This window comes from Gymnoscopelus microlampas, assembly GCF_963454915.1.
Source record: "Gymnoscopelus microlampas genome assembly, chromosome: 3".
Classification (NCBI taxonomy): domain Eukaryota; kingdom Metazoa; phylum Chordata; class Actinopteri; order Myctophiformes; family Myctophidae; genus Gymnoscopelus; species Gymnoscopelus microlampas.
The window spans coordinates 7,308,248-7,335,394 of NC_139940.1; the positions used below are offsets into that span (position 1 = coordinate 7,308,248).

The 27,147-nt window shown below is 41.7% G+C and overlaps 2 protein-coding genes across 2 annotated transcripts; both read right to left on the reverse strand.

Annotated features, from left to right (window-relative positions):
* Nucleotides 1–678: 678 nt before the first annotated feature.
* On the reverse strand, nucleotides 679–7,363 carry LOC311039576 (leukotriene B4 receptor 1-like; the record flags this gene model as incomplete). Its single annotated transcript, XM_084049516.1, has 5 exons — nucleotides 679–952; nucleotides 3,747–3,790; nucleotides 4,600–4,782; nucleotides 6,179–6,425; nucleotides 7,038–7,363. The coding sequence occupies 5 exons, from the start codon at nucleotides 7,361–7,363 to the stop codon at nucleotides 679–681; spliced, it is 1,074 nt and encodes a 357-aa protein (XP_083905642.1).
* A 3,653-nt stretch (nucleotides 7,364–11,016) lies between these two features.
* cyp11c1 (cytochrome P450, family 11, subfamily C, polypeptide 1) lies at nucleotides 11,017–21,277 on the reverse strand (the record flags this gene model as incomplete). The annotated part of the gene is made up of 9 exons (XM_084049527.1): nucleotides 11,017–11,127; nucleotides 11,668–11,904; nucleotides 12,152–12,230; nucleotides 14,708–14,874; nucleotides 16,070–16,251; nucleotides 17,129–17,332; nucleotides 18,209–18,408; nucleotides 18,559–18,714; nucleotides 20,949–21,277. The coding sequence occupies 9 exons, from the start codon at nucleotides 21,275–21,277 to the stop codon at nucleotides 11,017–11,019; spliced, it is 1,665 nt and encodes a 554-aa protein (XP_083905653.1).
* Between the last annotated feature and the right edge of the window lie 5,870 nt (nucleotides 21,278–27,147).

Genomic DNA, 27,147 nt, shown 5'->3' on the forward strand with positions numbered 1-27,147 from the left:
TTAGTATGACCAAGTAGGGCGTTAACGTTCACTGCCAGAATTATTTCTGGCCACGTTTGAACACTGCCAAGATTTTTCATTGAAAAAAAATGTACTCAGGAGCCGAGATACAGAATTTTTAAGTTTTAAGTTAACAAGGAAGTGGATGGGAGTCTATATCTTCGAAAAAATCATATCTCCTTGGTATTTGGGTAAAAAAAAAAATAATAATAATAATATTTTTTTTAGAAGTCGTTTTAGTCATTCTTGGCAGGCATGGCTTATGGACAGAAGTCATTTTAGTCGTTTTACAAAAAAACACAAAAAGTAAAAATTATGGAGATATGGAGGTTTCTGCCCGACAGCAGCGATATGAAGTTGTTTGTCCGATTTTCATTTTCCGGGCACCCGCCAGTGAGCCCTATAGCTTTGAAAACAACCGCCGTAGATTGCTCTGGTGCGGTCACAGAGGGTCCTCGTTGCAGGCAGTGTTGCCAGATCTGCTTATTATAATTTCCCCGCAAGATTTTATTTGAAAACAGCCGATCTACAAGCTCACAACGCGTCGCACCGCGACGCGTTGTGAGCTTGTAGATCGGCTATTTTCTAATAGCCGATGTATATGTTAAAGTGCTCATGTTGCCCATAGTCGCTTCTTTTGGGCTGGTTTTCCTAGACCTGCATGGTTGCTTGTTTCTCTCACAGAATCTGGCAACACTGGTTGCAGGGTTTCAGCTCTGCACGGTGACGGTGCCATTGCTTAGAGTTACGGTACACTCTGCACCGGGGGGGGGGGGGGAGTTCGTCTGGCCCCTCCATCGACGTTCCCTCAAAGAGGCGAGCCATGAATTCCAAGCCGTTCTTCCTCATGTAGGACCTCCCACACAAAGCATAAAGGACAGGGTTGACACAGCTACTGAAGAGGGCCAAAGCTGAGGTCACAGCACGACCGGACCTCCAAATGTGATCCAACCTGAAGGGAGAGAGCAGATTATTAACCCATTAAGACCTGAGACGATTCTTTAAAATGTTTTCAAAATCCTAACAGTTTTTTGAAAAAATCGAAACGTTTTTTTTTTCTCCAAGATTTTTCAAAAATAGCAGATCTACAAGCTCGTACATACAAGCTTGTATATCTGCTATTTTTGAATAGCCAAAGAAATATAAAGTGATGCGTTCCAGGTCTTAATGGGTTCAATTGAACAATGGACCTGAAAACAAGTGAATATAAAATACACATAAACTGAACTTCATTTTATTTAACCACCTGTTAAGACCTATTAAAAAAATAACAGATCTACAAAAGCTTTTTGCGTTTTGCGATGCATTTTGAGCTTGTAGATCGGCTATTCTTTGAACATTTTTGAAAAGATCTGAAAATGTTAACCTAGAATGACCTGACCAAAATAGGGACGCTAGGTTGCAAGTGGTTAAACATTGGTACACATCGGCTGCATAATTGCCAATGTTGTCCAAAATATCTAATAGATACTGTATAAAACCAATATTTTGGTCTGACTCTACTGTAACATCCCTGACAACTGAGTGATGTCGCTATACTGAGTGGTGATATAACTGCTATAGAAGAGGAGTTTAACGACCTTTATCTAATGAAAATATGAAGAAAAAAAAGTGTCAGCTTCTTTAAAAGCACGAACTTAACTTAGTCATATGAAATACGCTGAGCTTGTTGCAGCTCATCGTGATGCCCTTAGGGTCAACCACCAGAATGGTACCTGAGTATCGGGGGCTTGTGTAATCAGTGAGAGTGGGTGTTACGACTGTAAGGGGAGTGGCACCTGAGTCTTGGGGTGGGGGCTGTGTAATCAGATTGCGTCACGAGTGGAAAGTCATGTGTACCATTTAAATGGGGAAATGATTCATTCCTTTTAAATGGAATCTGTACCCTGAGGGGCCAGAGCGGGCATGCATGGATCACCCTAATGCTTAATTTATGATCTGCGAGCTGTTCAATAGGGACGCTAAGGTTCATGTGGTTAATCCAACATCCTCCGAAGACAATTGCCAAGTTCTCTTGAAGCTGCTATTATAGCACTTCCACAGAGACAGACAAAAGGATTAGCAGACCGGATTAGTAGGGATTTAAAGTACGAAAGACCACCCACTCTGACTGTGGTAATAAGCTGTTCTATTATATTACCTTTGTTTTATTCATTTCCTCATTTTGATCTACTCTTGTACTGTATATTCAATTACACAACACCGCCTGCAATAAAAGCATAACTAAAATTCCCATACCCTAAAATAACTTTCACTTAGTTGTAGTATAAGTTTACTCACTGCTAAAACCACAACATTGGATATATCCCTTTAGAGTGAAGCTTTGTTAACGGACGTGATTTTACATCGTATTGAGGGGATGCATTTACAGAGTCAAGGGTCGTTCACAATCACGATAAGCGCTATACAGTAACTATAGCTATGAAGTTAGTTAGCTATAGTTTAAAACATCTTTCTAACTCAAGTGTTTGCCAGAGTCCACACCACAACTATAAAAAAGATAGTTATCATTACAGTTATAGTACAAAAAGTTGTATTCTGTGCGAATTATGACAGTTTGGTTGGGGGATTGATATTGATGTTTGTGTAATGGATTATATTGTCCTTAATACTAGACACCCGATGAGAGCATGTATTGTCATTTGATCAGTTTATTTTCGAACCTTTCATATTTATGCTGACACGATATGAGTGCTGAATTGTCATTTCTGCCAAGCCAAAGAGCAGTAACTACGTTTTTGGACACACCGACTTATTTGGGTATCCCAAAGGTCAAATTAGCCTCTGTGATGTTGGGGGATAAACAATTACCTCAAGAACAGATGGACAATTAGTGTAATATCACTTATATACCAATATCTCATTTGGCTGACCAGTTGAATCACTTTTAAACCCATTTTTCAGTGATTTTTGTTTACTGCACTCTGCCTTGGCAGGGCAGAATACCTAACTGGTTTATTGATCATTTGTCATCATTTGTAATGGTTAATTGACTCATTACCATGCCCACGATGTGTTCTATGCTTGTAGTTGATGTGAGCCCTATACCACTCCTTCCTATATGACCTAATGTGCTTTTTATTGCACCTGACGAAAACGTTGTTATCTGCCTCTTATAAACGTTTGGGAGTGTTCAAGCCGGTGTGCAGATTTATGTCTTCTATAATTATGACAGTTAACAGCGAAATAGCCAGTGGTTGTTGTTCTCTGCCTACTATGGAAACTCTTTATTGTCTATCAGCTTGTATTGAAGGCCTATTACTGGTATGAAATATGCCACGTGAAACAGCAGGATTTATAGTCAAAAGTTTGAGATTGTTTGAGATTGTTAAATCTGTTTTGCTGACTTTAATACTAACTCAAATATGAAACTTATTAACCCATTAAGACCGGGGAAGCATCTGTCTGTCATTTTTAGATTTCTGTGGCTATTCAAAAATAGCAGATCTACAAGCTCATGCCGCGCTACGAGCTTGTAGATCTGCAAAAAAAAAAAAAAAAAAAAGTAAAAGTTTGTTGCAAATCTTTGAATATACATACATTTTTAAACCGAATATTTCTAACTGGAATATTTGCTTCAGGGGATTCTACAGATGTCTTCTAAATCCTAACAGTTTCCCCCCAGAAGCAAATAGATTTGAGTTAAACATTTTTGCTTTAAAATAATATATATATTCACACATTTAAAAAGAAAAATCTAAAATAGCAGATCTACAAGCTCTGACAAGAGGGAAGCTGATACTCACTTTTCTCTTACTGCTGAGTCCTCCTCGAACCGTTCTGCTGCCACCTTTAAAACAGAGACAGAACAGCAGCTGACCAGATGGTTGGAGCTATTTGCTGCAGAGATGCATGAGTAACCCCTGGTTCAATATATATACTTCATGGCACGACCGTGTCACTTGAAAAGAGACTATTTTTACATCGGATGACGTCTTGTTGACAAGCGACACTGTTACTCCGTCAGTGTTTCCCTCTTAGATTTCTATCGTTCATTCAATATATATATATATAATAAACTTTATTTATATAGCACCTTTCAAGACATGAATGCAGCTCAAAGTGCTTTACGGAGCAAAAAAATATAATACAATAAATAAATAAAGCAGACGTGCTTTACAGAAAAGCAGTAACTGTAAGTACTTTAAAGGAGGAGTTCACCCAAAACAATACTTATTTCTATCAATTACACACCCCATTAAGCCTTGATTTCATGGATTTATTTTGGTTTTTGTGGCATTCCTAAAACAATAATTTGATGACCGTGTGTATTTCCGGTAGGAGACAAAATAATCTACTTTGTGTCTCCTACCGGATACATTAGCCGGTAGGAGACGGGAATCAAATTATTAGCTTAGGAATGCGACAAAAACAAAAAAGAATCCATGGATTCAAGGCTTCATAGGGTGTGCAATTGATAGAAAATAAGTCATTTTTTGGGTGTACTCCTTTAACAATAACGCAAAAAGAAAAGCAAAAGCAAAAACAACATTAAAACCATATCAAATAATGGCATTAAAATAATGGCAAAAATGTTTGTCAATGAACACACACATACAAACAGGTGATATATGAGAGAATGAGCATACAACCACACACCTGGACCATGTTGATCACATGGTACGGCAGCCAAAATAAGCCAAACGTCACCACGATGCCCAGGATGAGCTTGTCCCCGTCGAGCTGTCTCAAACGTCGTACGATCAGGATGTAGCTGGTCACGATGGCCATGTATGGAAGTATGAACCCCATTACCGTCTCAGAGACGAACTGGAACACCACCTGTGTGTGTTTGCAGGTAAAAGCACGATGAACGGTGTTCTCACTCACAAATAAGCGATCTGTGAATAATCTGACTGACTGGGTATGTCAAAACAGTGAATGAGTGAAGAAATCTAAGCCATCAGGCGCATGGAAAGGCATGCATGACAGAGAAACATGACATTTTCTCGAAATCCTTCGCTGCTGCCCTATATACCCACAGGCGTAAAGGGCAGTAAAGCAGGCTAAGTATAAGTAAGGATGTAGTATACAGAAGTAGGTCAGCACAGACTAGAGCATAGCCTAAATTACAGGTTTTCAAACTGGGGGGGGCACCAAATTCCACTTTCCTCGGCCCCGCTATGCACCAGGATCCACACACATCTTTAACAGTGAATTTTCAAAACTTTTCCAACATAATTTACGCCATTTCCAGATCTATAGCATTCATATATAGTGCAATAATAAGGCTCTTAAACCAGTGTGCTATCATTGCACCAAGACAGACTCAAGCGAAGGTGTCACGTAACGTGACAGACAAAAGAACAGATCTACAAGCCAACAACGTATCACTGTGCAACGTGTCGTTATAGCTTGTAGATCTATTGTTTTCGTCATGTGACGTCCTGTATACATTAGGCAGCACGCACGTGGCTCTGCAGCACTGCATTTTACCACGTTACATATCTCACGTAATGTTATAGACAAAAACAATGTGTATTTCCCAACATTTTCCAAAACATTTGATTAATTCCAAACCTTTTCCGGGCCTGTAAAACTATTTTTCTCATTTCAAAATAATTCCAGGAATTTCATGACCGTGGGAACCCTGATGCACTTACCAGTGTTGATTTTGACAGCAAATTTTGATTTAGTTTTAGTCATAGTCTTTTTGAATAAAATTCCATTTAGTTTTAGTCATATTGTAAAAATCTGAAATGTTTTAGTTTTTGTCTAGTTTTAATTGACTAATTATCATAAGATTATAGTCGACTAAATCTACAGTTGATTTAGTCGACTATAATGTATTTTGGCGGTGCTTTGATGGCGTCTTAATGGCTGATATTACACTTGGTTGCATGCTGAAAATAGCCGATCGACAAGCTCACAACGCGTCGCAGCGCGACACGTTGTGAGCTTGTAGATCTGCTATTTTCAGAGCGCAACACCAGAGCGCAACCAAACATAAAATGACTCGTCTTTTAGTTCTACTACTGGATCTCTTCTTCACTATAGTCCCTCACTAACATTTTAGTCTAGTTTTTATTTGTCGACTAAATTGTCACTATATCTAAGTCTTAGTTTTAGTCATCATAGCTTAGCTTTTATTTTTATTTAGTTTTCGTCAGTGAAAAAATGTAGTTGACGAACATTTTTCGTCATAGTTTTAGTCGACAAAATCAACACTGGCACTTACCTGTCGAGGGTGAGTGTGACTGTAGGCGCACACCAGCCTGGTTTTGTTCCTCTCATCCAAATCCTCCCTCACATCCCGAAACAGCAGTGCGGGGACAGACGTGAACATGGCCAGCACCCACAGCGCACAGGTCAGCCTCACCACCACCCGCCTCCTGCTGGAGAGGACGGTCACTGCACGCTGCTGCCGCAGCACGGCCACCAGCCTGTGCAGGCTCATCAACGTGATGAGGAAGATGGAGGCGTACCTGTCAAAAGTTATTATAGTCTTAGTTTGTTTTGACTTTCTGTTTTCAAGAACAGTTCTTAAAAGGAGAATACCACTCATTTTCAACATTGAACTATGTCTTTTTTTTATATTAAAGACATAGTTCAATGTTGAAAAAGAGTGGTATTCCCCTTTAAATCTGGTGTGCTAGTTTAATTTAGTATTTTTTTTATTTATTTTTTGCCATGACATAGTTTTAGTTTAGTTTCAGTTATTGTATTGTAGCAATATTTGCCAGGGGGGGGGGGGGGGGGGGCGAGACAAAAAGGTCATAAAGAGTAGTGTGATGAAAAATATATACCAAAAATGGAATTCAATTAAAATGATCACAGCTAAAACATTGGAATACATTTCGTATCCACCCAAAATACTAGGCTTATATGAGAAATACATTTCAGATGAAATAAAAGATGAAAAGGAAGGACATTTTCTGGACGATTTTACGTAATTTGTTTTGGGAACACAATACCGTTGCAGTTTGTTTCCATTTTGTTTTAATACATTTTATTTGTATTTAACAAAAAAAGATTTTTTTCCACATCTACTTTTTTGTTATTTTGTCAGTCATCGTTATCCATAATAACCTCGGTACCTGTTGACGTGGCAATAGTAGAACAGGCCTTTGCACATGGCATCGCCAAAGACCCACGACTGCTTGGCCAGGTAGACGATGAAGAGGATGGTGAGAGGCATGAGGAAGGCATCAGCGCACGCCAGGTTGAGGATGAGGACGGTGGTGATGGAACGCCGGCGCACGCGCGCCAGGATGCTCCAAATGACGAAGAGGTTCCCAGGGACCCCCAGGAGGAAGACCAAGCCGAGGATGAGGGCAGCCAAGGCCGTTGAGAAGTCATTGCTCACCACGCTGTCGTCCTCAGGGTGTGTGTTGTTGACATAAAAGGGATTTGGATCGTTCATGTTAAAATGACTTCCGGTTCTGGGGAAGGGCAGACAAAAGGCAGTTAAATGTGGGCCAGAAGAAGAAGAACCTCTACATTTATTTGAGCATTTACAGAGAAATATGGCTTGAGTGTCGGGAGAGGGAGTAAGGGTAAGGGGAAACCATGGCTCAACGTGATTAAGTGGGACTCCCCTCTTCCCAGCTCCCAAGAACAACCAGAAAGACATTTTAATGGTTTTATTCAAATCCTGTATCATTAGGGCAAACAGCCGAATTAAACATGGACAACCTAAAACAAATCAAAATGTACCAAAGGACTAATCATTCAAACCTAATAAAAAAAAAACAGAGGAGACAATTGGTCATCATAAAGGCTACCCCTGAAATAATCTCTATCTTTCCAAGTAGATTAAAAACATAACAGAGATTTTAAAAAGTACGATGACCCATCACCAGTCTGATAACCCACATGTATCCCACAAATATTTATAATATCATCAACCCCCTTTGCAAAGATAAGACACTTAAGTTGTCTTAACCTAACCCCTTTATGCAACATTTTGCTACATGCACTGTAATTACTATTAGTGACTCTACTTTATTTTACATTTTGTACATAACATTTCATAATTCCAGTGATATATGTTCATATAGTCAGGTATTATTTTATTTGGTTTAACACATTCCGATCAACTGGTTTACACAGCTTGTCAATGTTTTTATCATTAAACAAAGTAAAGCAAATGTTTCACTTTCCCTCACAAACTCCCTGTAGTATACCCCTTAACAGACGATGTCACACTGGTCGCAAGCGTCATACTGGTTGCAAATGAAACCCATTCTGTCAGGTCTCGCTAGGACGCGCAGCACTAGCCAACACAAAAGAGGGGGTTGGGGTGCGCTGAAACTAGCACACCCCAAAACAACAGGTTGAGAATTGATTGCATGAAACAATCACCTGTGCATCCAGTCTCAATGTTGGTAAACAAATAATTGGTCTATAGGCTACCTTCCTACAGTATGTACTCCCATTTGAGAAATGTGATACGTTTCCTCTTCCTGAAAATTCATGAAATCTTATGAACAATGAAATGTAGGTCCAGTAAAATTCTGAAACTTTCAAGAGAAGGATTTAGTTAAGAAAATCATTAGCTCACCTTATCAAGCAACTGATTGGGCTATTCGATGGATGTGTTCCAGTCTCTCTGTAGTGTGCACTGCAGTTCCCCCACTGTGTATCTATCTTAACTCTCTTACATTTATATATCCCACCGCCTTTCCAGTCAACATGCTGCCACAAAATTCCCAAGAACTCACTACTAGTTCACACAGGTCCATGACACTGACAGCAATGCCATGGTTTCTGAGGAAGAGAACACATTTCAACATAAACAGTAGTGGGCCTACGGCATGTACAAAGCTCATCAGAACCCGCTCCAGATTATTATAGGGCGCTCACTAATGTGATTATCCTATCCACTATTTAGGAATTATATTCCACCCCGCACCTAACTAGTCCTTCATACTTTTCGCTAGAAACTCTGTTCCAACTCTACAATTGGCTTGCTTAGGACATGTCTCTTAAATCCCATTTAGAATGGAGAGATGGAATGATAAACAATGTAAACTCACTACACCCACAGTTTTTAGACTAGATAGGGCTATATTTTACACATAAATGTTCACACAAATGCTGCCTATTTATAATTTTTGACCACAATAAACAGATCCATGTTCCTCTACACTGTAACCCACTGATCAAATCACACTGATTAACTACAGCTGCCACTTTTCCAAGTGTAAAATTAGGTCACTCTCTTAAAACACAGTGTACTCAAAAGGTATTTCTTCATGAATGTTTTACCATTGCAACCCCCTATTTTACCCTAGTAGCAACCTTAGCAACACTCTCAGCACTAATACTTAGCACTATCAACATTCATAACACCAACATTTTACTACACACTAGCTAGCAACACACTGTTTCTTCAGGAATAGAATTTTCTAGTATTACTATTATTATTATTATTAATAATTAATATTAGGGGTGTGCCGATATATCGTCCCGCGATATATCGCGATACGTTTTCGCGACGATATGTATCGTTTTGGGAAAAAAAAATATCGTTTTGAAAAAAAACATTTTTTTTTTTTTTTTTTTTTTTTTTTTTCAACCAATCAAAATAATCAGGCATGCAAACAGCCCCGAGGTGAAAAGGGTGACAACATATTGTTTTCTTTCGGCTCAGGTGTCACACTATTGCCCTATTTGGATTCAAAACGGCTGAAAAGCTACAAGTTTGCATGTCTGAATAATGCAAAAACAGAATTATTTGTTTGCATTTCCTTTTTTTCTCCCCTATTTATTTTCATAATAAAAAAAGTGCGTATCGTATCGTATCGAAATCGTATCGAAGTTGTGAGCCAAATATCGTATCGTATCGTTTCGTGAAATTAGTGTATCGGCACACCCCTAATTAATATAATTATCATCATAATTATTATTATTATTAATAATAATACAATTATCATCATTATTATTATTATTCATCCTGGGTTGATATATGATTTTCTGCCACAATTGATTATTTTCTTAGCTATATTATTATTGTTAGGCCTACTATCAATCAATTACTGAATTATTGAAGCACAAGTTTAGTGGATAAATGTTATTTGTATTTACAAAAACTAATCCCCCCCCCACCCCAGCCAACCCTAAAATCGATTACTTTATACAAAGTGATTATTTTTCAATTGATCTATTCTATTAATAGTTGCACCCTAATTGGGAGTCTATCTATGCATGTGTAGTGTGGGGCAGTTATGGTTTCTGTGACAGTGTGGGTGCACATTGTCACAATGAGAAGCCCAACACACAGAAGTACAGAATGAGTGTTTATTACACGTTACAGTGAGTTATAGATAGTGTGTCAGTGTGAGAGTGAGTCAGTGTGTCACTAGGAATTGAGTAGGCTACAAAGAACCCTAATTGAAACAAGTCAATGCCTTACTTGGGTTTTTGAGCGGTGCAACCACTCCTATAAGAGGGTTTAGGACCCATCCGTGGTGAAAGTTTTTCTTTCCGTCGTGAAAATGTGTCTTTCGCTGTGACGCCATGCTGTGGAAAACACGCCCATAGGCTAAGCTAAAAAAAATAATCACACCCAGTGCAGGACGTGCTGTGATTGGCTAGCGAGACGCATGATGAAATTAATAATAATGTAAAAAATGTAAGCACGTCACTTCGCAGGACGTGCTGTGATTGGCTACCGAGATGCATGATGAAATTAATAACTCATAAATATCACCGCTCACTTCACACTGGGTGTGATTTTTCAATTCCTTTTAGGTGACCTTGTATTGAACTGTACTTTCATGTGCTTTTTTTTCAGCAAATTTCTAATAAAGTAATCAATCAATCAATCAATCAATCACTGAATGTGTTGATGGATGTGATGTTAATACAATGTCAACGTGACTGATTATAAACAACAGTGCATAGAGTGACTGGCTTCGTGTGTGTGTGTGTGTGTGTGTGTGTGTGTGTGTGTGTGTGTGTGTGTGTGTGTGTGTGTGTGTGTGTGTGTGTGTGTGTGTGTGTGTGTGTGTGTGTGTGTGTGTGTGTGTGTGTGTGTGTGTGTGTGTGTGCGTGTGTGCGCGCGCGTGCGTGTTATAGCAGGGTGAAGGTGATCCTAGGTGACGTTTCTGGTTGGAGAATGAGTGTGTACTTGGTGTTGATGTCTTCAGGGGATGAAACACTCAGCTGGAAATTTAACAAGATCTACAGAGAGAGAGAGAGAGAGAGACAGAGAGAGAGAGAGAGAGAGAGAGAGAGAGAGAGAGAGAGAGAGAGAGAGAGAGAGAGAGAGAGAGAGAGAGAGAGAGAGAGAGAGATTTAACCTGATTGTATCAGTAAGATGTATGTCTCTCTCAATGGAGAGAGGACATTTCCGATATGTCCAAAACTTTAATAAATATGGCAGTGGATCCAGGGTCCAATTCGGTGTGCCGTCTGCTTCAAATAACTTTATTGACACTGTCAACCCATAGGTGTGTTAATGAACTTGTTTTCAGGTATAATATAAAGGTTTGACAAATGTTCTCTATGCATGCAGGCACTGCATGTATCACTCACATGTGGGTTCTAAATGGACCCTTACAGGTCTGTAGCTCTGAGAGTATACAGAAAGGAACCAAATGGACCCGCAAGGGTCCATTTGGTTCCTTTCTGTATACTCTCAGAGTTATGGGGGTCCTTGAAATAAAGAAAAAAGAGTTTGACCCTGTTCTACGTGCACACAGGCGTGCATGCATCACTCACATGCATGAGAAGGAGTTGCATCTCATTCTCAGCGATCCGGCGGCCAACACATTGCCGCGCCCCGAAGCCAAACGCCAGAGCACGGAACGCCATCTCTGCTCCTCCTCCTCCTCCTCCTCCTGCTCCTCCTCCTGTTGCTCGCTCTCTGACCCCCCACCGGCCGGGATCGAACCGCTGCGGCTCCTCAAAGACGTCGCTGCTCCTCCCCATGGGGTAAAGACAAGCCTGAACCATGGTCTGTACAGACAGACAGACAGACAGACAGACAGACAGACAGACAGACAGACAGACAGGCAGTGACATATACAGACAGCGAGAGAGAGTCATTTGAAAATGTCATCAATCACAGAAACATTACAACTGTGTGTGTGTGTGTGTGTGTGTGTGTGTGTGTGTGTGTGTGTGTGTGTGTGTGTGTGTGTGTGTGTGTGTGTGTGTGTGTGTGTGTGTGTGCGTGTGTGTGTGCGTGTGTGTGATAACTCACTCCTGCAGGTACATGGTAGTTCTGCAGAACAATGTCTCTGACTGGATAACGCTGGACCGTGATTCCTACTGGATACAACCTGCACACACACGCACACGCACGCACACGCACACGCACACACACACACACACACACACACACACACACACACACACACACACACACACACACACACACACACCCCCACACACACACATACACACACACACACACACACACACACACACACACACACACACACATACACATACATCACCAAACTAGATGGATACGTTTAAGCGTGTCCCCAAGGATTGACCGAATACTTCATTAGTCAAAAAATTAAACTAAAAGCTAAAAGGATAACACAAAAAAGTCCTGGGAAAGTCCTTGTTTCCATTGTGGTCCTACAGTATGTATTAAATTCATCAACAGAGCATAGAATAATCTCATCAACAAATACAATACAGGAGAAAAAGAAAAAAAGGAAAAACTGCAGCAGTGTACGACCCTTCATTTCAATGGGAATTCATAAATATATACATATATATCTCCACAGTTTTCTGATAGATGCTTTTTCGGGCAAAAAAAGGTTACGGCCCAGAAGATTATTCCTCCTAGTATATTACTGTATAAAGGCCTCTCACCATAATACCTACTAGACATTATATCTCACTAGATAAGCTAACAGCTGACCAACAACAAGGTTTGGTTAATTTCAGACTGGCCTGTTATTGTTGTTTGAAACGGTCTATAATACTCCCATTGTCGGTCACACCCATAAGAAGAATGACTTTCTGTTTGACAGCAGGTGGGTCGTTCCTTACAACGCTTGGGTCCTACTTAAATATAAATGCCACATCAATGTTGAATTTGTTGGCTCCTTCCGTACCATCAAGTACCTGTACAAATACGTCCATAAAGGAGTTGATGTTGGCACTCTCGATATTGAAGACAGGGATGAGATCTCCAGATTCATCAATGCCAGTGTTATGTTGAATCCCTGATCATAACCTCAAATTGAAAGTAGGCGCACCAGTCAAGCTGCTTAGAAACCTGCAATCAGGTCCTGACCGCACTCTCAAGAATGGCACCAGAATGGTAATGCAAATGATGGACAGAGTCATTGAGTGTGAGATTGCAGTAGGCACAAACAGGGGTGAAACAATCTTCCTACCAAGAATACCTCACTATGACAGAGGTGAGCTTCCCTTCACCTTCATTAGACGACAGTTCCCTATCCGCTTAGCATTCTCTGTTACAATCAATAAGGGTCAGGGCCAAGAGAATGAACGAGTTGGCATCTACTTGCCTAAACCTGTGTTCGCACATGGCCAACTCTACACAGCCTTCTCTAGAGGAAAGAGAGCCAGCGCTGTAAAAGTTTTCATTGTGGATAATGACAAGGGCATTACTGACAACATTGTTTATAGCGAACTCCTTTAGGATAATGGGCATAAATGGACACAGACAGACACAGAGATCTCCATATACGGGCATAAAAGGGACACACCCAGACACATACAGAGATGTCCATATATCACAGACACAGATAGCTCCATATATGGGCATAAATGCACACACAGATGGGCATAAATGGACACAGGCAAACAGATGGCCAAAACGGGTCCTATGACAACAGGTATAATGGGGTTTGATTTAAAGGGTGGAGCATTCATTCCCTATTTACATCGTTCCTGTGTAGGCCGGTCCCCGACTAGACCCTCGGCAACCCGAAGGGCTAGACGCTCGGCCGCCCGAAGGGCGGCCGAGCTTCTAGTTTATTTAATAGCACAGTCGTGAAACATGGAGGAGTGACTAATCTCTCCTCAGAGTGTCATGTCCAACAGGATTTCTAAAGCAATGGTTCTAAAATTGCGGTCCAGGGACCCCCAGGGGTCGTTGAGGGAGTTCCAGGGGGTCCCCAGCTAAATTGGTTAAAGGACCACTTCACCCATTTTCAACCTATCTTCATATTATTGATCCTCACTAAAGCTCATGATAATATGGCACCATTTTTGTCTACTCACTGTGTCTCAGAGGAGGGCAGCTCAGAAACCTACCTACCTACCTACCAGTGACATCATCGGTAGGCAGGTTTGGCCATTTCAAAACTAATTTTTATTAACGCAAGAACAATGTCTTCTATTATAACCTATTAACATGCTAACTTTCCAGGAATAGAAAGCCTGCAGTTAATATTAGCCTGGAGTGAGTAGACAAAAATGGTACCATATTATAGTGAGCATTAGTGAGGTCCAATTATGTGAAGATAGGTTGAAAATGGGTGAAGCTTTGATAAACTGTAGCATTACACCACTTGTACAACTTTTTTTGTTTATATATATATTTTAACCTTTTTTGTTTAACCACGTTAAACCTATTTTATACTTCTTGGAAACGTTTTCAAATGTTTTTAAACATTTGGAATAATTTAGAAAATCTTTATCACAAATCTTCGCTTTTGAAGGCCCCTGCCTGGCAAAGAATCTTTTCAGATGGGGGTCGGCGGTCGTGTACAATTTAAGGGGTCCTGGGACATGAAAAGGTTTGAGAACCACTGTTCTACGTCATTACCTGAGGGTCTCTTTGACCGTCCCTTTGAGCAGTGGCGCCCCCTGCAGGGCTTTGTGAGCATCGCCCCCGGCCTGCGACCACGCCGCTCTCACCTGCTGTCTGACCGACTCCTGAACGGCCGGGTTCCTTCCCAACTCATACAGAGCAAACTGTAGAGGAACCGCAGTCTGGAGAGGAGAGGAGAGGAGAGGAGAGGAGAGGAGAGGAGAGGAGAGATATATAAAATGGATAGTTCCAGTCCTTGATTATGATTGGCTAAGTTCTGATCGAAGCCATTGTAAAATACTACTGTTACGAATTTGAATTTACCAAAAGAAACAAAAAACACATCTGATAACATTTTAGGTTCGAAATATTCATGTCACTCCCCTTGCCTGTGCAGGCAGTCAGAGACTACTTTATTGTTGTAGAAGCTGTTATTAAAACTGTTTTAAATGAGATATGTCTATGATTATCACGTTTCCATATTTGGTAACAGGAAGCTGTTCTATAATCAGTGTAAACCACAGCCTCGTGTGGCTCCTTGACTTATTCTAAAACGGATAGTTTGAGGCTCTATGCACAGCAACCATACTGGGAAGAAATTGGGCCGCTTCTTACGGGTCCATTTGGTTCCATTTGTACACTCTCAGAGTTACACACCTGTAAGAACCATTTGGGTCCCTGGACCACACTTTGAGACCCACTGGTGTAGCAGAGTGTTTCCAGTGAGCCAACATGCACAATATCAGAACCCTGACTCTGTTTGACCAGAATGGAACACAACCTTAATTAGTATCATTGGTAACACCTGTGAAGGAAGTACGGAAGAGGCCTAATTTCTTTCCAATATGGCTGCTGTGCATAGAGCCTGAGAATCATTCCATGGATGTTTTACCATTTGTGATCTTGTTTTTTATCTGGCAGGGGAAGAGGAGCGCAGAGCTCAGAACAAATGTGTTACTTTTTAAATCTCTCTATAACAAGGCATATATTGTGTACCATTTAGTGTTTTCCATGTATTTGCACAGCAACTTCCTTGTTTGTGCAGGCAGTTCGGGACTACTGTCCTGTAGAAATGATTATTGTACTGAAATTGTTATTTAAAATAATGAAATCAGTTGTCTATGATATGCATGTTGCCATGTTTGGTAACCGATTTAGGAAAGCAATAAGCCACACGAGGCTGTGGTTTACAGTGATTATATACCGACGAACAGGGGATGAATCATTCTAGCATTCTAAAAGCCATGGCTTATTGTGGATTATTGTTTTAATATACTGTATGCTTTCTCTCTCTCTATCACACACACACACACACACACACACACACACACATGCCACACACACACACGCCACACACGCACGCACGCACGCACGTACAGTGTCGACGCTTCCAGCCATGAGTTCAGTGATGTTGGCTCTGATCAGATCCAGGGACAGCTGTCCTTTCTCCATCAGCTGACGCAGGACCCCCGTGTAGCGTCCCTCTGTGTCCCCTGACCCCGTCCTCACATGTCCTCCCTGAGACATGCGCCTGTACCCACGCTGGATCCTCGCCTCAGCTGAGAGGAGGAGAGGAGAGATGGAGAGGAGAGATGGAGAGGAGAGGAGAGGATTTTTGAGTGGTGCCAACCACTCCTACTGTATATCTGACTTTGTCTGTGTGTCCGTGTGTATGTCCGTATGTCCGTGTGTATGTCCAAATAAACAAACATTGATGACAACATCAATACGGGGCTCATCAAAGGCACCACTCTCTTCACACAGGGTGTGATTTTTTATTTTTTAAATGTTTGCCTATAATAACATGCCCAACACAGGGGCACCAGTAGATAGAGTCAATATAGAAATTTTGGTCGATATCTGATATCCGATAATATGCATGGTCAAATTGGCCAATACCGATATATTACATTATATTGTGTCAATATCGGTGAAATATTGGTGAAATATCGGTCAATATCTGTGAAATATCGGTCAATTTCAATGAAAACATATCGTATTAGTAATTTAGTAACTAGAGGTTCGGGCCACTACGCGGCCCTCACATCTACGTCGCACCGCAGACGTCCTTGTCCCTTGTATGCCCATATATGCCCCCCTGATGTCATCAGTATACACCCATATACGGGCATGCCCCCTTTTGTGCCCATTTATATGGATCTGACTGATTTGTTTGCGGCTGATGCCATGACGACACATTGAGGTTAGATAGCACACTCCATATTTGGGCGTTGGGAACTCCTTATATGGTTTATGGTTGAGTCATGGTGACATGAGCGTAACGAGCAAATGAGCTAATCGTGTTTGTTTGTTTGTTTGTTTGTTTGATTAATCAATCATTGATTGATTGCATGATTGAATGATTGATTGATTGATTGATTGATTGATTGATTGATTGATTGATTGATTGATTGATGGACTGGTCCTCTCTCTGACCGTGAGTGAAGATGTGGTCCCATGCAGTGGCGTGCTGCGTCCACAGGGGGGCGCGGAGGTGGTGCAGCAGGCGGGCGGGCAGGTAGAGGAGCGGGGGGGTGGTGGACAGCATGCGCTCCACCGCCCAGATGAACCGCTGAGACTCCTGGGAGGGAGAGGACGACAGCAGACCCATACGCTCTCCATACAACACATGACAACTAGCTACGCACACACACACACACACACACACACACACACACACACACACACACACACACACACACACACACACACACACACACACACACACACACACACACACACACACACACACGTTTGTATTACTATGCTTGTGAGGACATCAACACTTTAGGACAGCCGTGTTATGAATGCCATTTAAAAATAATAATTGCCATTTTTAACCGTAAGCCTAAAGCCAAAAAACAGCAGATCTACAAGCAGATCTGCTGTTTTTCGGTGCATGACATTGGCGCGCAACTAAGTATAAATCATGTTCAACTCTAATTCCAATCCCTAAACCTAACCTCTAAGACACCTAAATGTCTAATCCTGACCTGAATGTTTTTCTAATTGTAAAAAATGTTTTTTTAACTATAAAACAACCATTTGTCTTGTGAGGACCAGGAAAACGGTCCTCACAATGCAGATTTCTACTATACTTGGTCCTCGCAAGTATAGTAATACAAACACACACACACACACACACACACACACACACACACACACACACACACACGCTCGCACACATGCACACACAAACAGATGTGCATTAGTGTAACACATTGACACTTTAAAGATGAAAGAAGCAGATGAGATATTTATAGAAACAGCTGAAATAACTGCACTGAGATTATTATGGAGAGACAGACAGACAGACAGACTTTTTGATGTCATGGTTACAATTACACACAGACACAGACACACACACACACACACACACACACACACACACACACACACACACACACACACACACACACACACACACACACACACACACACACACACACACACACACACACACACACACACACACACAACCAATCATTCTGCTGGACTTTGAATGAACTGTCTGACCCTCCAGTGCAAAGCGGAACAGGTCAGGGCTGGGGTCAAAGGTGAGTTTGCTCCTCCCCTCCTGCTTCACTCTGGTCCTCAGCATGAGGCAGAAGTCCTGGCACACATCGTCCAGCAGGGGGACGAACCTCCTCACTGCCGAGGACATCATCATCTCCTTGTTCAGCTGCAGACGATCCGACCGCCACTCCTCTCCATTCCTACAGGAGAGGAGAGGAGTTAGAGGAGAGGAGAGAGGATTTGAGAAGCGAAGAGAGAAGACACACATTCCTTTGTAAAGTAAATGGGTATTTTCAATTAAAAAAAAAATCACACACACACACACACACACACACACACAGAGGACTGACTTGAGGAAGACCCCCTTGCTGTGTTGTCGTGTCTCTCGGTGCGTGGCCCAGGGTTCAAGGGTCATCCTCCTGGGGTGGAAACCCTCGGCACGAAACAACTCACTGATATCGACCGGAAGCATGATGTTCAGACTGCTCTGAGTGCCCAGGAACTCCCTACACACACACACACGCGCACACACACACACGCACACACACACAGGTTTGTATTACTATACTTGTGAGGACATCAACGCTTTAGGACAGCCATTTGTCACACTCTGGACACACTGGACTTAATTATTGTTGTTTTATCTTTTTATCTATTTATTAATATGAGTGTCGTTAGGTTTTTAAATTAAACGATCTGAAAGTTTTTTTGCACTTTTTTGCACTCTCAACTGCTGTTGTTGTTTTAAGCTGCACTAAAGTGTTTTTCACCCACTGTTTTACTTGTAATTCATGTGATGTGACAATAAAGTTCTATTCCATTCTATTCATTTTATGAATGCCATTTAAAATATATTTTGCCAAAAGCCGAAAAACAGCAGATCTACAAGCCCATTGTGAGCTTATAGATCAGCTATTTTCCCGGTGCATGACACTGGCGCATAAATCAAGTATAAATCATGTTTCACGCTAATTCCAACCCCTAAACCTGACCTCTAAATGTCTAATCCTAACCTGAATGCTTTTCTAATTGTAAACGTAAAATGTATAGTTTTGTTTTACTTTAAAACAACCATTTCTCTTGACCAGGAAAACGGTCCTCACTATGTATATTTCTTCAAATTCTACTATACTTGGTCCTCGCAAGTATAGTAATACAAACACAAACACACACACACACAGTCAGTATATAGGACTTGTCTTATAGCTAACATTATTAGCTAATTTTATAAAAAAAAACAAAAAAACATGTAAAGCTACAATCCCCAAGTTCTATGTGTGTTGTCTCTCTGGTCATTGCAAAGAACATCTACCGCTCATCAAGCGGGGATCCCCAATGGTTCAGGGAAAACGTAGTGCTCATGAGCTTCGGGCAACCAGTAGGTGTCCTCCCACAGTGGTTCTCAAACCGTGGGTCAGGAGGAACCCCATGGGGGTACACTATGATGTGTGCAACAAACAAAAAAAGTCTACTGTTATATTAGTTTATCTGCATGCCCTCAATGAAAAGTTCTTAAAAACATGACCAAACACTAGAACTACACGGGTCATTTACAATTATTGGCTTAGGAATGCGACAAAAAACAAAATAAATCCATGTATTCAAGGCTTCATGGGGTGTGCAATTGATAGGAAAAATATTTTTTTAATATTAAAGTACACAAGACCTACAAAAGCACATATTGCATATATAATAAAAGTGACTGAAAATAAACCACTGCCTCACTATTGTGCACTATATATATATATCATAGTGAGTTTGCCATTTTGTTGTGGTGACTGAAAGTATAGTGACAATGATTGATTACCCTATACAGTGCATCATGAATAGTAGTATACAACCCATGGTCACTAATCAAGCTCTATACTGTATACCACATTGCATTGCAGTGAATGTAAAATGCTGATGTAATACTGCTCCAATGCCACGCTGCCAGCGTTATCTACCCAGAAATACGTTTTTTTGATTGCGGTGATGTCATGATGACTTGGTCTAGTCCTCTGTGGAACTCTCTAGATAGTGAAGAAGGCCATGCTGGCCACTATGCGTGGGTTATCCCAGTTTTTACGTAAGAGTGCCTTGTTTTTTTTTCCTTAGTTGCAAGTTTTCACTTTTCAGTCCCCTACCAAAGTGCACCTTCGCAAAAAAAAAAGAACTTCCGAGCACCCAGACCCTTTTTTTTTCCCTCTAGATCAGGGGTCTTCAACAGGGGGTCCGGGACCCCTAGGGGGTCCTCAGAGTTACTACAGGGGGTCCGCCAAATCATCGTGTGATATGATTCTTTGTTTTATTACATTAACCACTTGAACCCTAGCATCCCTTTTCTTAAGAGACCTTAAGCCAAAAAATAGCTGATCTACAAGCTCACAACGCCTCGCTCTGCGAGGCGTTGTGAGCTTGTAGATCGGCTATTTTTGGCAAAGAGTTATAGGTGTAGAGGGAAAAAAGAGCAGCAAATGTTTATCTGAAACACAATTTAAATTTAAAACACAACAAAGTAGATCTGCTATTTTCTGCTATATGTTCCCCCCAGAATAGGGATTCAAGGGTTCAAGTGGTTAATGTAAAACAAAAACAAATTAAGTCCCTATCACACAAATATTTGGCGGCCCCCCTGCAGTATCTCTGAGGAGGACCCCCTCGGGGTCCCGGACCCCCTGTTGAAGACCCCTGCTCTACACCAAAACTCTTTTGCCGGGAAATAACCGATCTACAAGATCACAAGCTGGTATATATATACCTGTAGATGGGTCCCAGTGATGTGAAGGTCCTCTCCATGTGCTTATGGAGTGTTCGGAAGCGTCCCTCTCTCCAGAACTTCAGCAGGTTGATCCAGCGGCTCCTGCCCGTGTGAGGGATCTCCTCGAACCCCCTCACGTGTCCCCCTTCACCTCCTCCGCTCTTCTTCTTCTTCTGCTTCTTCACCTCCTCGGCTCCTGGTATCCTCTGTTCGTCTCTCCCGCCGGCCGTGGTGGTGGTGGTGGACCCTGTCTCTGCTGGCACACCACACAGCGCCCGCAAAGACGGCGTCTTTGTCCCCAGAGGACACAGCAGGGACTTGCTCCACATGGTTCAGAACACGCAGGAAGGACTGTGTCTCCGACTCGACTCGGGTTCCTCCTATGGCCCGGCCTCTCTTCGTCCTCCAGGCTTCCAGTTCCAACAGGCTGATAGCGATGAGTTATGGATGGAGGGTCAGAGTTCAAGAAAAAGACAACCAACACTGTCCAACGCACACGCATGCATATGCACGCACACGCACGCACGCGCACACTCACACTCTCACACTCTCACACTCTCACACACACTCTCACACACACACACACACACACACACACACACACACACACACACACACACACACACACACACACACACACACACACACACACACACACACACACACACACACACACACACACACACACACACACACACACACACACACACACACACTCTCTTTGAGGCCACACATGATATTAGACCTACAAGGAATCTGTGGTAACCTGAATACACCACAAATCAAATATAGCAGACATTGCTAAAGAACACCTAAAGTACAAATAGCACTTTCTCCTCCACACACAGCCAGGCTCCCTATGACAGCTAAAACAGCCAAATTTGGCAAGGTGATGTTTTAGCCCCGAGCGTGCGTGCATGCGTGCGTTGGGTGTGTGACTGTGTGCAGCTAATCTCATAAACCGCTGGAGAGTTAGGTGTTCAACTTTGCACGCATACTGCCAGTAGGCCAAGGAAGACACTCCATCACATAATGGTGGCGCTATACCAAGCCACTTTACATTTTGGCCTATAACTCTTGAATTTCGGTATTCTTTTTTTCTTCTCCTTCTAATTTAACTTTTGTGAGAATTAAATTGTTTGGATGTCATGGATGTATTTTATGTTGAAAGGGTAGGCAATATAAGCTATGTAGCTTCAGCCTATCCCTTGTTTTGGTCACAACTCTGTCATGTATTATTGCGGCCGTGCAATAATAATAATAATAATAATAATACAGTAATAATAATGATATCTTTGATAAACAACTCCCCATACAGGCCATGTTCATTTCTGCCTAACTAGAGTTCCGTCACTTTGCATTTTCTAAAAGAAACCACACCAACTTTTTAAAAATACTCCTACAGATTTTGTCCAAAACTCATGTGATAAAACTAACTAAGTGGTTAATTCAGATTTTTCATATTCCGTTCTGATTGGCTATGATTGCATTGCAGATGTTGCAGGACGGGCCTATTTTGTTCACACCACTCATGGTAAATGTATGTACACATGCATCCAAAAATAAGTACACTAAGAGACTACATCTATAGTCAGAAAAAATAAGAAGTAACTCTAGAGTTACTTCTTATTTTCTAATTTTCAAGAAAATTGGTTCTTTGAATATTTATCTTGGAAAGCCTGGGTGTCTCACACACACACACACACACACACACACACACACACACACACACACACACACACACACACACACACACACACACACACACACACACACACACACACACACACACACACACACACACACACACACACACACACACACACACACACACACACGTCAGTGGTCAAACGAGCGTTTTTCTTTTATTATTATATCATATAAAATGTCTCAGTCAGTCAGCCTGACATCATGCCTTACACCAGCGTAAACAACATGAATAATTGCAAAACAATTGTACTGTAGAGAAAAGTCTACAGTACAGCTTCAACACACTCTTTTAGAGTGTTTCTTTCTTCATTGCACAAATACTTTAGTTTTAGTTGACATACAACATCAAAGTGATAAATGTGTGTGTGTGTGTGTGTGTGTGTGTGTGTGTGTGTGTGTGTGTGTGTGTGTGTGTGTGTGTGTGTGTGTGTGAGAGAGAGAGAGAGAGAGACAGATATACAGAGAGAGACAGAGACAGTGTGTGTGTGTGTGTGTGTGTCAGTGTTGATTTTGACAGCACATTTTGATTTAGTTTTAGTCATAGTCTTTTGAATAAAAATCCATTTAGTTTTAGTCATATTTTAGTCACGTGAAATGTTTTAGTTTTTGTCTAATTTTAGTCGACTAAATATAAGGTTTTAGTCGACAAAATCTACAGTTGATTTAGTCGACTAAAAGTAGACTAAAATGTACTTTGGCGGTGCCTTGATGGCGTCGTAATGGCTGATTTTACGCCCGGTTTTACACCCGATCTACAAGCCCACAACGCGTCGTAGCGTGACGCGTTGTGGGCTTGTAGATCTGCTATTTTCAGAGCGCAACACCGGAGCGCAAACAAACATAAAATGACTTGTCTAAAAGTTCTACTGGATCTCTTCTCCGTTAGTCCCTCCCTGACATTTTAGTATAGTTTTTATTTGTTGACGAAATTTTCAATATATTTAGTCATATAGTTTTAGTCATCGTAGCTTAGTTTTTATTTTGTTTTTATTTTGTTTTCGTCAGTGAAAAAAGGAACATTTTTCGTCATAGTTTTAGTCGTCAAAATCAACACGTCGATTGATTTCGTGTGTCACAGTATGATTGGATAACCAGTCAGATTGAAACAGGTGCACTCGTTTTCACTGACGGAGGCGCGCCGTCTGAAAGTGACTTGAACCACGAGAGGCACCGCCGAGCGAGCTTAGGCAAGTATATATATATATGTTCATCTTGTTTAGTGATTAATTAATTACTTTACTGATTAAATGGTACTTAAAGGTGTACACTTTGAATAAAGTCTCTGCCACAAAACCAGCTAACTCCATTGGATCCTCAAACTTTCTGCTAAACCAGCTAACTCCACCAAAGGGGGGTGGAGTTAGCTGGTTTTGCTGACTCCAGGCTCCACCCCCTTTTGACCCCCAACCTCATTGTGAGCTTGGAGGTCCATAACGCTGTTCTTATCAATGATGAACAAAACCTCCTAACTCCACTTAGTTTTTTTTTTGTTTTTGTCATTTCCTGAAAAATGACCATTTTGTAAGCTGGTTTCTTCCCGACAGCAGAGATATACATCATGTTAGCATCCATTGCCATTTTTCATAAACTGCAAAAGTACCCACTGAGCATTTTTCGGGCTATTAGACGTCTAAAATACGTCTGAGGGCTAGGCTAAAACGGGGTTATAATTGGTCTAACAGTGAAAGTTTTTTAGCGGTCTAGGCTTAGCCTAGACGTTGATTAGCTGTTTTTTAAGCGTCTATTTATAGGCCGTCTATATTATAGCCGTCTATATACAGACGCTTAAAAAACAATAGCCGACTATGGCTCAGTGGGTAGCTTTTATTTTGTAGTTTGTGCTCTTGTGCTGCTGCCCACACTCCAAGAGGAAGTACAGTACATGAACGGAGAACGGAGCGAGTGCACGGTGTTTGAGTCACATGACTCTACAGGGGTCCAGCGGGACGCGGTGGGCGTGGATGTCTTGCCCCCCCCCGCGCTGAAGCTGAGGCTCTGGAAGGCACTCAGCAGGCTGAAGACCTTGTCCTTACACTGGGATTTGGGACGCACCAGTTTAGACAAGTCTCTGGGGAGGGTCACCTTGCCCCCCACTGACCTCAAGTGTTCTGTGTCCTTCTGGTTCTGAGGGAGGGAGGGGGGGAGAGAGAGAGAGAGAGAGAGAGAGAGAGAGAGAGCGAGAGCGAGAGCGAGAGCGAGAGCGAGAGCGAGAGAGAGAGAGAGAGAGAGAGCGAGAGATAGAGAGATAGAGAGAGAGAGAGAGAGAGAGAGAGAGAGAGAGAGAGCGAGAGAGAGAGATAGAGAGAGCGATATATCAGAGTTGGGGAGAATTAAATACAATGATTGCTGTGAACTCAGTACTAAATAAGTAAATAAATAACTATATAGTAGGATGTATTTTCTGAAGTTCATACAGTATGACATATTTATGTAAAATACTGGAACTAAATAACTAATACTAATGTTATGTTATCTATTAATATTCAAATATTTGAGTCTTGTCCAGACTAGAGTGGTTTATAGCATTGGTTCTCAAAGTGGGGTCCGGGGACCCCCAGGGGTACTTGAGGGGGTTCCAGGGGGTACCCAGCAAAATGTGTAAATATAGCATCAGAATAATCATGACCTTTTATACTTTGGCTATTCAAAAATAGCAGATCTACAAGCTCATAGCGCGGCACCGAGTGCCGCGCTATGAGCTTGTAGATCTGCTATTTTTGAAAAATCTTGAAAATGTGTGCAAATCTTTGAATATATATGTTTTAAAGCTAACATTTGTAACTCAAATCTTTGCTTCTGGGGGGTCCCTGGAACAAAATATTTTTAGATGGGGGGGTCCGCGGCCAAATACATATCGTTTTGGGGGTCCTTGTCATGAAAAAGTTTGAGAACCACTGGTTTATAGTAAATACAACAGCAGAATACCATCTGATCCTAGATCAGTGACGTTACAAGCAGCCAGTAAGGAGTATACAAGCATCAGATCCTCAGTGGACACGCTGATCCAAAAGAAAGATCAACAGGAGGAGTAGAGGAGTAGAAGGAGAAGAAGGGGAGTAGGAGGAGACCAGAGGAGGAGGAGAAGGAGGAAGTGTCACACCTTGTCCAGTTGGTATTTCCTCCTGAAGTGCTCTGCGTTCTCTCTTGCGTTCACGTCTTCTCTCAGCTTCCTGTCAGCACAACAACACTTTACAGTTAGTTTATGACATTATACGCAAACATTTGGAAACAACAGGTAGTACATGAAATTGGTGGTTTCATTATCTACTTCCTGTAATTAACCACCTATAAACGTAGCGAAAATAGCTGATCTACAAGCTCACAGCGCGTCGCATCGTTTGTGACCTTTTGACATTTTTCTTATGACATAAGCAAAACAGGGATGCCGAGTTGAAAGTGTTTCATTAATGTTATTTAAAGATTTTATAACTATAAGATAGGGACTATATATAGTTCTTAAACCATCTCATGATCATCATCTGAGAATCTGCAGTAGGTCACCAGCTCAACATCTAAGAAACAACAGCTGTTTTTACGTTCTACTGTCACTCATTTTGTGACAAACGGGTGTCACTGACAACAGACTCAGTCAGGTTTCTTTTGTGGGTGATGTCAGACCAGAGAGATGGGGCGGGGGGGGGGGGAGAGAGATAGAGAGACAGACAGACAGACAGACAGACACAGAGAGAGAGAGAGAGAGAGAGAGAGACAGACAGACAGACAGACAGACAGACAGACAGACAGACAGACAGACAGACAGACAGACAGACAGAGAGACAGACAGACAGACAGACAGAGAGGGAGAGAGAGAGAGAGACAGAGAGAGAGGTTATCTAAAACAGAGGGGTTATCTAAAACAGCATTTAGGAACTAGAGTTATACATGCTCTGTGGCATAAAAATGCTGAACTGGCCTCGATTTTGGATCAAGATGGCAAGAGGGCGGGTACAGAGTGGCCGGATGGGAAGCGCAAGGTTCCCAGTTCGATCCAGGGCTCCCCCAGAGATAGTGTCGAAGTGCCCTTGAGCAAGACACTGAACCCCTGATTGCTCCCGATGAGCAGGTTGGTGCCTTGCATGGTTTCCTCCGCCATCGGTGTATGAATGTGTGTGTGAATGGGTGAATGTAATGCACAATCTATGTAAAGCGCTTTGGATAAAAGCGCTATACAAATGCACCATTTACCAAGAGGAAAAGATCTAATTGACTAAAAATAGTTTGATTTGTCACCTGTCTGTAACTATAACAGTTTGTTGTATTATTAACTAATGGACGACTTCACCCATTTCCAACCTGTCTTCATATAATTGGTCCTCACTAAAGCCGCTCATGATCAAATGGTAGCATTTTTTCTCCCCCAGAACATTATCTATACATTTGTGTACACTTGCCTCTCCTTCTCCAGCTCAGCCTGAGAAGAATAGATGAATGTGGGTTCTTTGCGGAGGTTGGACGTCCTCCGAGCGGGACGTCGTCTGCTAGCTCCTCG